General features: G+C 35.4%; 3 protein-coding genes across 8 annotated transcripts in view; 2 read left to right on the forward strand and 1 right to left on the reverse strand.

The window, feature by feature from the left end:
- LOC105169106 (probable magnesium transporter NIPA4) overlaps nucleotides 1-646 on the forward strand; it is a 5,633-nt gene extending 4,987 nt beyond the window's left edge. Inside the window, exons 8-9 of the mRNA XM_011089397.2 lie at nucleotides 190-295; nucleotides 379-646. Coding sequence (XP_011087699.1) covers nucleotides 190-295; nucleotides 379-485 — 213 coding nt within the window. The 3' untranslated portion in view covers nucleotides 486-646. The remainder of the gene's footprint in view (nucleotides 1-189; nucleotides 296-378) is intronic.
- LOC105169107 (cx9C motif-containing protein 4) lies at nucleotides 785-3,134 on the reverse strand. The gene is made up of 2 exons (XM_011089398.2): nucleotides 2,878-3,134; nucleotides 785-1,149 (listed from the first exon to the last, which is right to left on the reverse strand). Exons 1-2 carry the CDS (start codon nucleotides 2,961-2,963, stop codon nucleotides 1,044-1,046), a joined length of 192 nt encoding a protein of 63 aa, XP_011087700.1. The 5' UTR covers nucleotides 2,964-3,134; the 3' UTR covers nucleotides 785-1,043.
- On the forward strand, nucleotides 3,788-9,179 carry LOC105169108 (protein EI24 homolog). Of its 6 annotated transcripts, none has more exons than XR_002287718.1 (12): nucleotides 3,788-4,044; nucleotides 4,169-4,234; nucleotides 4,753-4,903; nucleotides 5,764-5,816; nucleotides 6,035-6,169; nucleotides 6,280-6,343; nucleotides 6,429-6,514; nucleotides 6,610-6,692; nucleotides 7,743-7,819; nucleotides 8,433-8,529; nucleotides 8,696-8,793; nucleotides 8,912-9,179. XR_002287718.1 is itself a non-coding variant. In XM_011089401.2 (12 exons), exons 1-11 carry the CDS (start codon nucleotides 3,920-3,922, stop codon nucleotides 8,763-8,765), a joined length of 1,026 nt encoding a protein of 341 aa, XP_011087703.1. In that variant the 5' UTR covers nucleotides 3,790-3,919; the 3' UTR covers nucleotides 8,766-8,793; nucleotides 8,912-9,179. The 6 variants fall into 6 exon arrangements, 4 of the variants coding, with proteins under 4 accessions (XP_011087705.1, XP_011087703.1, XP_011087704.1 ...); XR_002287719.1 differs by having other exon boundaries at nucleotides 8,917-9,179; XM_011089401.2 differs by having other exon boundaries at nucleotides 3,790-4,044; nucleotides 8,414-8,529.

Consider the following 9,387-nt stretch of genomic DNA (forward strand, 5'->3'; position numbering starts at 1 on the left):
CCATTTGCCCCATAAATGTCTTTTGTTGTGTAGAATTAGAGGAACTTCTCCGAGCCACACTATGATATCGTTTCTGTTTTGCTATTTCCATTATTAACCCGTCCTTCTCAAGAAGGAGAAGACGATGATGATGTGATGATAATTTCTGATGCATCACCATTAACGATATTCATTTGTCAACAAGAGCAGGACTGGGACAGGCAGAACCTAACTCAGATTGTCACAGAAATGTGTGGATTTGTGACTATTCTTTCTGGAACCTTTCTTCTTCACAAAACGAAAGACATGGCTGATGGTATGAACCCTTTGTGGATTAACTACTAGCTCGTGGTCGTTATAAAACAATGGAAATGTTTTACAACCACAATCTTCATGCAGGTTGCATATCAACAGCCACGAGACTTCCTAAACATGCTGATGAGGAGGATGGCTTTGGCCAAGAAGGCATCCCTTTAAAGCGGCAGGAATCGGCAAGAACACCCTAATGTAATTCTTTATTGCAACTTGTTTTTGTCAAAAGCCCAGCTGGTAAAATCAAGCTCTTTTGGAGAAGAGACCACACCCATGTCATATTGTATTTATCAGATACTGGAATCTCCCAACACAATTTTTTCTTCAAGTGAAAGGGAAGGAATGTTTCTTTTCTTGGCCTTTTCTTTCTTTCCCTTCAGTACTAGAAAATGCTATCCATGTTCTACTTCTGGATACAGCTGGAAAACAATCGTTGCCAAAACTTATGACTGAGAATTGAACTCTATTAATAAATCGGTATAAATTCCCATCATTGGAATATCCATGCAGGCTTTATAAGAGAGTAATGGTTGACACCTTTCCGGTCCTCTCTCTCTGTGTCTAAGCAGAGGACTGTAATAAATTATTCTGGACATCCACCAAGGATTCGGAATTTGTTAAGAAACTCTAATATTACAATTTACAACTTGTGTGCAACAAAATTTAGCATTTATAGACACTGAATCATTGATCTGGCCAATAGCAAAAGCAACAAAAATTTCTGCCTTGAGCCTGAACAAGCCATCCAAGGTTTACTTGTTGATTTGCTTCAGAAGACCCGATACTGATGCACAATGTGTTGATTTATATTCACATTGCTCGCAGCAAGATTGCAGCAACTGGATAACTTTGACACACCTACAGCACAACAACCAAGACAAGTGGATAAGGTATAAGCCCAGGAATATGACTATCTAGAACAGTGTCAAAGTAGTTTGATAAAAACAGCAGATAAAGTCTGAAATAATTCCTCGAAGAGTTATATGAGTACATATATATATATATATATAGCAAGCAGTCCACTTATCATAATGATAGCTTAGGAACATAAGAAATTAGAGTGTGTTCCAGCCAGGGACAGAGTTCAGTCTTAACAAGGTAACTAAAACCATTGACCTTTTTGAATGGAACTCCTAAACCATCTCTCAATCCTCATACCTCATATATCTAACAGTAATAATACCACATCATTTTAAATCACGAACTGCATTTGGACTAACCAGAGTAGTTGTTCATATGATTCAAAACTTCCACAGGCTCATTAGTTGTTCAGCAGAACAACAAAAGCTTAAATGGCTTCTAAATCTAAATCATGATGTATTTTCAGGCAACTCTTAACCTTTACTTACAAACGTTATATATATTTATGTAGAAGTAACCTCATAATTTAAATCATAACATCTTTCAGGTAACCATTGCTAATGCCGTTCAAATGTTTCAGTTTTTGTATGCTCACGTGTTCAGTAGGAAAAAAACAGAGCTGCAATGAAGTACTATCGGAGAACTAAGTGCCTAAGATTATTGAAGCAAGAGCACCTGTTCCTATAGAAATCAGGCTTTCTTGTAGTTCAGTCAATTCCATGAATCCCATGGCTTATCAAAAAATGACTGAGAAACTGAATCTATAGTGATGATATCAGTAAATGTACTAGTACTTTACACGACTTGCATAATTCACATGGCGCAATGAACTGACACACAAAGGAACACCTTATCATGCTTCATATAAAATGATAATTTCAAGAGCGATTAGAGGAGTTCTTATCATATTATCTTATCATTTCAACTACATTCCTAGCCAAGGATTTCATCTTTTGCCTTGAGCGGGAAAATCAACACCCGAAATGAAAACTCTCCCTTCTTCTCCCACAATTACGGATAGATTGATTGCATTTCCTTTGGAAATGTTCATAAATGGTAAACATAACACTGATTCCAACTCTAATAAATTCCTCAGTGGATACACAATGATCACCAATTTGATGACGACCACAAAGACTACAAAATATTTGAACTAGCATACATCCATGTTTCGATCAAAACTCAAAAGAAGCAACATTGGCCTGGATCATTCCTCCAATTAAATGAAATACAAGAAAATAAAAATAAAAATATCAAGAACACCTAATTTATCAAGCACTCTTCTTACTTGCAGGTTTTTAGTAAACAACACGCTGAAACATGGCAAGCAATTCCACAAATTAAAAAGAAACTGTATAGTGCTGCTTTATTTCACAAAGAAATCTGAATGAATTCATCAAAAAAGTTTTAAGTCTGGATAAAAGCTAAAAGCATGGTTGGAAATTTTGAACTTCCAAAAACCAAAGCAAACTACTCAAGTACTAAGTAACCGAGTCAGGGATATTAAACAACCACATTGAAATACAAGACACGCCAGAAAATATTCACATAATATTCCGGAAAGAAAACAAAAACCAAGTAAATAATCTACATAAAAAGGAAAACCTCGAACCGCTTCATGATCCCGCAAGAGAGGAAAGGGTTCTTTACTTCCTTTAAGACTTTTACATACATAAACTAATTACAGAAAGGAAAAATCATACCCTAAAATATAAAAAAGCTTACTTTTGCGGAAGGAAATTGTTCTTGGAGAGGCAGGCTTGAATATCGCAGGCTTGTTTCTTACATGGCTCTTTACTGGGCTGCCCCATTTCTGTCACTTCCCTTCTCCAATTCCCTCTTCTTCCCCTTCTACTTTATGAATTGGTGAGTATTAAGAAAAGGGCAGTCGATCAAATTGCCGATGCTTGGAATATAGTGGAGAAGGCCGATGATTCTTTCAAGTCTTGATAGAAAAACAGAACTTTTATGCAGTAGTCGGTTTGTTTAAGGTTCTGTTTGGATGTGTGCATTAGACACAAATATATATTTTAAAATACGGATAATTACACTCCATTTACGACGTAGTTACACGCAGATATCTTGTAATTTGTAAAATTATATTTAGTGTTTTTGAAATTTATTTATGTCTAATAAATAAATTCTTTTTTTAATAAAATTTTACCGAACTTGCTTATACTAACAAAAAAGAATAAAAAAAATCTATATTTATATTGTTAATGATTTATTGCAGATTAGTTTTATGATCAAATAATCCTCATACGTTTTCACGTATTAATATACGTGAGGAACATATTTTTACCATTATAAGGGTGGTTTAGTCAGAAAAAATTGTTTGATGTACTCTAAATTAGTACGAAGTCAATCGAGGGTATATTAATTTTAATTTAATTGTTTTTGTTAATATCAATAAATTTAATATTTTTTTATAAATATAGGGACTTATTTATTAAAAAAATAAATATCAAGAATATTAAATATAATTTTTAAAATTATAACAAATTTATGTATAATTATATTAAATTTAAAAGATTGTAATTATTTCTTTAAAATATACTAAATTCATTTTTCTAGAATTTTAGTAGGTATGGAGTGTATGGACTTCTAAATAATTGATTAACCCAAAGATCAACTAGAACAAGTGTTGGGGGGGCGGCTCATAAAATAAAAACCTTTTCTTCAAAGCAAAAAGATACCATTTTTGTTCTTACTCTTTATTCTTCCTAATCTCAGGACTCGTCCCAGATACCAATTTCTTGAAATTTTCATGTATACCTCCATGGACGGTTCGATGGGCAGCTTCGGAACTAGATTAAAGCAGGCATCGCTTCTATGGGTGGAGGGTTTCAGGGAGGCTTGCTGTCTTCACCGTGTTGTTATCTACTGTCGCAGGTGCTAAGACTGGTGAAACCCAATTGATGATAATTGCCAACTTCTTGCTTATCCAACCGAATTTTGACCTTGTTTGTATTTTGTCTTTTATCTGTTTGTTTGTTGGTCGCAATGGATGTTGAAGGTCAAGAGAGGTTGCCATCCGTACCGGACAGTGTTTCCTCTTGAATGGAATCATCTTCTTGGGAAGGTTCGTTTCTATCTCAAAACACACACACATGCCATGTCTGCTTGTGTGTCGTTAGAGAAGGAGCAGTAGACAGGAAATGCTTATTAAAGTTTGTATCTTTATTCAAATTTTCTTCTCGGTTGTTTGAGTGATTTTTTATGTTTGATTATATTGCCACATGCATCTTTCTTGTGTCGCCTGTTTGAACCATCTGGTATAAGATAAATGGGTGATCCTAGCGAGGATACTTGCGTCGTGCTTTATGTCATCTCCACTAATTGTATCCTAATGGATGTATCGTAATATTTCGCTCAGAAGTTTGTTGAGACTTTTCTTCTGTTGCATAATCAAACTACAAGGAGCACCTGTCATGTGTGGCATTCTGTGAAAAATTAGGACTTAAGACACAGCTAAAGATAGTTGCAAAGACGAAAGCATATACTAATAGGTGGACAGACTTTTTTATGATACCGATTTATTAACAAGGTGTGCAATGATGTGGTTTTTGCGATTGATTATACTATTATCATGTTTTGCAGCATACTTGTTCTAAGGTCTGTTGTCATTCCCACACTGCAATGGGTGTTGCCTGATGAGTGCCAGCTTATTAATTATCAGGAATCATGTCCTTTTGGGGGTATTTTCAGATTCTATTCCTTCTTACGACTTGGACTGATTCAACTCTTCTATGTGAGTGGTGTTTTTCGCTTCATAATGATCTCCATGGTTTATTTTGAGCTTTGCTTGAGTGAAAAAATTGCAGACAAACAAAAGATTCCCCAATCATTCTGTTTCATGTGTTCTCATTGTTGTCTAAAAATGCACAGGCATTGGGACTATAGATGGCTAAATCCAAGCAATGTGTTTGAGAAGTGCTAATCATTCAAGCATTCCTAATTGTTTTTATGATTTTAATTGCTCAAGTTCTCAAAGAATTTTGACCTTTCATGTTGCTTTTCTTATTGACTAATTGATCAGACTTGTCCAAGAGCTGCCCAAATAAATCTGGATGTTAACAGCTTGAATCCTACAGATTAGATGTAAGACGTTTGTGGCACTGGTATTTTTCCATAATCTTATCTTCAAGCTATAGGCCAACAAGAATGTGGGGTCAATATTGCAATAACAAGTAGGAATCATTAACTGACATTGTAATGACTAAAGCTGCTGCATAATGCCAAGAAATCTCATATGATATGGTAGTGACTCCATTTTATATCACCGTGAATTCTAATTATTTGGAGAACATTATTTTTGCTCTTTAAGATATCTTCTGATGATCTCTTAGGGCTCCTTTTTTTAGCTTGGAATATATAGTAGTTTTGCCTTTTGGTTGTTATTTGAATCTAATTTTGTCACTTATTCAAATTATTTGCTAAGACCATCAAAGAACCTCCTCTTTGGGTGTTCTGTTCATGAGAAGAATCCTGTGCCTTTCTCCCTCTCCCTCTCTCTCTAGACACACACAAAGTCTGCAAGAAGAGCATGCATTATGTGCTGTAAATGATTTCATTAAATTTTTTCAGTGGGTTGACATAGCAATTTTGCAGGTATTCTGGTTCTACCCTATGTACATATCCAGCTTTATTCTAAGCACCCTATGGTATTTTCGCCTCCTTTCTTTTCTTCTACCTGTCTTTTTTACTTTGATTATATTGATGCTCTTCCCACATTTTACCGCCTAACATTGTTGTCATATCTTACCCCAAATATAGTCACGGCCCTTGCTGATACACTATCTGTGGCATTGAAATCTAGAATAAACGTATTCTATATTGTTATCGTGCTTTGTCATCAAATCATCCTCATATTTCGATCCAGGTATAATGACATTGCAAAGTATGGGTTTTTCGCAATAGAGAAGAATGGGGCTTCTGGTTCCGAATTATCTGACAAAAAGGACTCAACTGCATCACAAAATATGTCTGCCAGTGATAAAACTACTGACCTTGAGGGGTATGCCTTGAGTTATCGCTTTTAGACTAATTTGTTCTGAAGAATGTGCTATCCCACAAGGTTCTAAATTATGCATACAAAATTCTCCTGCTGCATTGTTTTATCTGCAGCGTAATGATTGGGATAGCTGAACAGGTCTACTCAGTTCTCCTATTGAGTTTCTTCTTCCTGGAGGTAAAATATTGTAATATCTTTTTATCTTATAATCGACTGCTTATTCCACCTTTATATGAATTAGATAATCCTTAGTTGTTTGCAGGTATATATTACTGGATTCATCCCTTACATTGGAAAGGCATTGAACTTTCTGCTCCTTGTATGGATGTATGCTTATTATTGTTTCGAGTGAGTAGTGATGTCCATGCACTATTCGGTTATCATTTTGGATGCTCAATGGGCTGGAGAAATGTTACACTGACACGTTTCCTCTCATTTTTAAGGTATAAATGGAATTATTCTGGTGTGAGTTTGGACAAAAGGCTGGACTTCTTTGAATCCAACTGGCCATTTTTTGCTGGTTTTGGTAAGAATATAGTGACAGAAGTCTCTTGTTTTTTACAATTTTATCTGGAATTCACTTTGCTGCTTGGACGGACCAGTTTGTTGAGTTGGTTTGCGTTACCAATGATCATTTGAACTATGCTGAAACAATAAGTAATTGTCGACGGAATGTATTTCTCTCTCGTAAAAGATGAAATAAATACATTTTATAGACCTTTTATCAAGTTGACGCTAGTTTATTTAGCAACTCCTTGATGAGACTAAGTGAAAGGTTATAACATTAGATCTACATGTACATTGTTACTGTATAAAAATGGTAGTTTTGAGAAATTATGGTAGAGTGTGCATAACTTTGTCCTTTGATGCATTAAGATAACTTTGGAAACTAGAGAAGAGATAACAGCTTCTGATCCCCATCATTGAATTGACAACTTTTTCTATTAGATGCTGTACGAAATAAGTATGCAGCAAAAATAAAAGACGAACCATTTCTCTTGGAGTGGTTCAGCTTCTATGAGCTTGAAAACATAATTTCATCTTATCTACAGAAAGGGATGATATTTTATCATCGTCTATTATTTTAGATATAGATCAGATATTCCTTTATTCAACGGTCCCCGACTATTTTGACATGCTACTCGTCAATATAAAGCCCGCCAACAGAGAACTATATTTGTGGCGTTTATACAGTTTGATGAGATGAAATGGTTAAATGGGTTTTACTCTGCTGGATGTTCTGGTTTCAGATTTTTATCCCACATTCTCCAATTAATAGTCTATTTAAGGGATTAAAATAATCTTCAAAGAACGATAATCAGGTTTCTAAGACATGTGCTGCTATGAAATGTCAACCATGATGGATATCTATTTGAAAATGTCTCGAGTATTGAGTTCGTCTTCGTGATATGTTTGATGAACTTTAACTCCACAGGTGATACTGAATCCCCATTGCAAGGGGAAGATGTTACAACGTTTTGTGTTGAATCTGTCATCGAGAATTTATCTTAATAGAACTATTTGTGTAGATGTATTGATATTTTACTGATAGAATGTTACGATTGTATCCTATTAGGAAGCCCGTGTATTCTCGCAGTATTCTTTTACTCTCCCCTGGTTAGCTATGGGGTTATGGCTACACTCTATCCATTAGTAAGTGCTCTCTCTCTCTCTCTATATATATATATATATAATATGTATGTGTGTGTGTGTATCTGAATGTGTCTGCATTCGCTCACTTGTGTGTGCATTGATGGTTTACATCTTCATTTCGAGTTTCTGTTCTTCCAAGTTAGGTGCTTTATGCAGCACCTGTTTTTCGTGAAATTTTTTATGCTGTTTATATCGCCATCGCATCCTGTTTTCATCCAACTTCAAACACTAACCTTTCATTTCCAGATTCTTGTTTAAGTCTGATCATCATGATAATCTGTGCAGAAGAATGACCATATTCTAAATAATAGTGATAGCGCAGAGTCATCTGTTAACATTGTTTCATTATGGAAGCCTAAAAGATACTTGAGATAAGTAGAAGAATCTATACCCGTGAATAGATTGTGAACATGCTGCAGTTTTCTCTCGCTTGTTTTCATTTTCACTAAGAAACAGGCTTGTGTTAGGTACCGGCATTTGCTACATTTTAATTGCATGGCATCATTTTTTGCTTGACCCATTCCGCCTAGCAGAATGTTTGGTAGTGTAACGACTTTTACCGTTCTGTGGTAATTATAGCTTGTCTTTTTCTAGTTTGTTCTGACTGCTACAGGCTCAGAAGCAGACAAAGCCATTGCTTCTCAAAGAAAGAAATGGAAAGGTGCAGGATTGGGAAGGATCCCTATATTCGTCTCTGCTGATTATTTATCGTAAGCCACCACTGCAACCCTCTAGTAACTGTAAAATGACTTGTAAAGAAATTCACATAGATGGATAAACAACCTTATTTACATGATACTCGTAATTGAAAAATATTGTTAGCTAACAGAAGTATCAAATTTAATACGTTTTCACAACGGATCCCTTTGTTCCTAGGATGAAAGTGTTGTCTCTCTTCCCAATGGAACGTCGGCAGCAAGTGGTGCACAACCAGAAAGCCCTGTGATCACCGAATGTTACCGTTCGTCAAAATGGTATGTCTTTGAACACGAACCCAGTGCTTTTGGACTCGTGAATCCAACATGTTTTTGTTGCCCGAATTGTGCTTCTTGTTATACTGTGCGAGACTGGTTCTTGACATCATCCATGTAGGTCAGTTAACGTGATTTTGCATCATGAATATTTGGAAGAATTCGGATCAACAAGAAATCTATCAGTTGTTGGAGATGTGTGTTATTCATCATCTGTATATATAGAAATAAGAAGTGGTGATATAATTATGGGTTGAAATGAAGCAAAGGTTTGATTGTAGAGAAGCACATGGTGAAATGTATAAACATGTTTCTCTTGATGGAAACACTGTCCAATTCTCTACTGTACACTCTTCTTATCTCTTTATAAAAGCTTGCACATTTGAATGTGGTGTGATTTTTATCTTCTTTTTTTTTTTGCGCGTTCCATATATATAAATAGTCAGATGGTTGATACATACTGCTTATTCGTACAAAGTATCGAATGTAGCATGAATCACATCTTCACATGTATTAATGCTGAAGTTGAGAATCTCCAAAAATGAATGTTGCTTGGAATAAATTCCAAGAATTATGACAAGTGTGGGTACTGATTGA

This window comes from Sesamum indicum, linkage group LG8, assembly GCF_000512975.1.
Source record: "Sesamum indicum cultivar Zhongzhi No. 13 linkage group LG8, S_indicum_v1.0, whole genome shotgun sequence".
NCBI classification, from domain to species: domain Eukaryota; kingdom Viridiplantae; phylum Streptophyta; class Magnoliopsida; order Lamiales; family Pedaliaceae; genus Sesamum; species Sesamum indicum.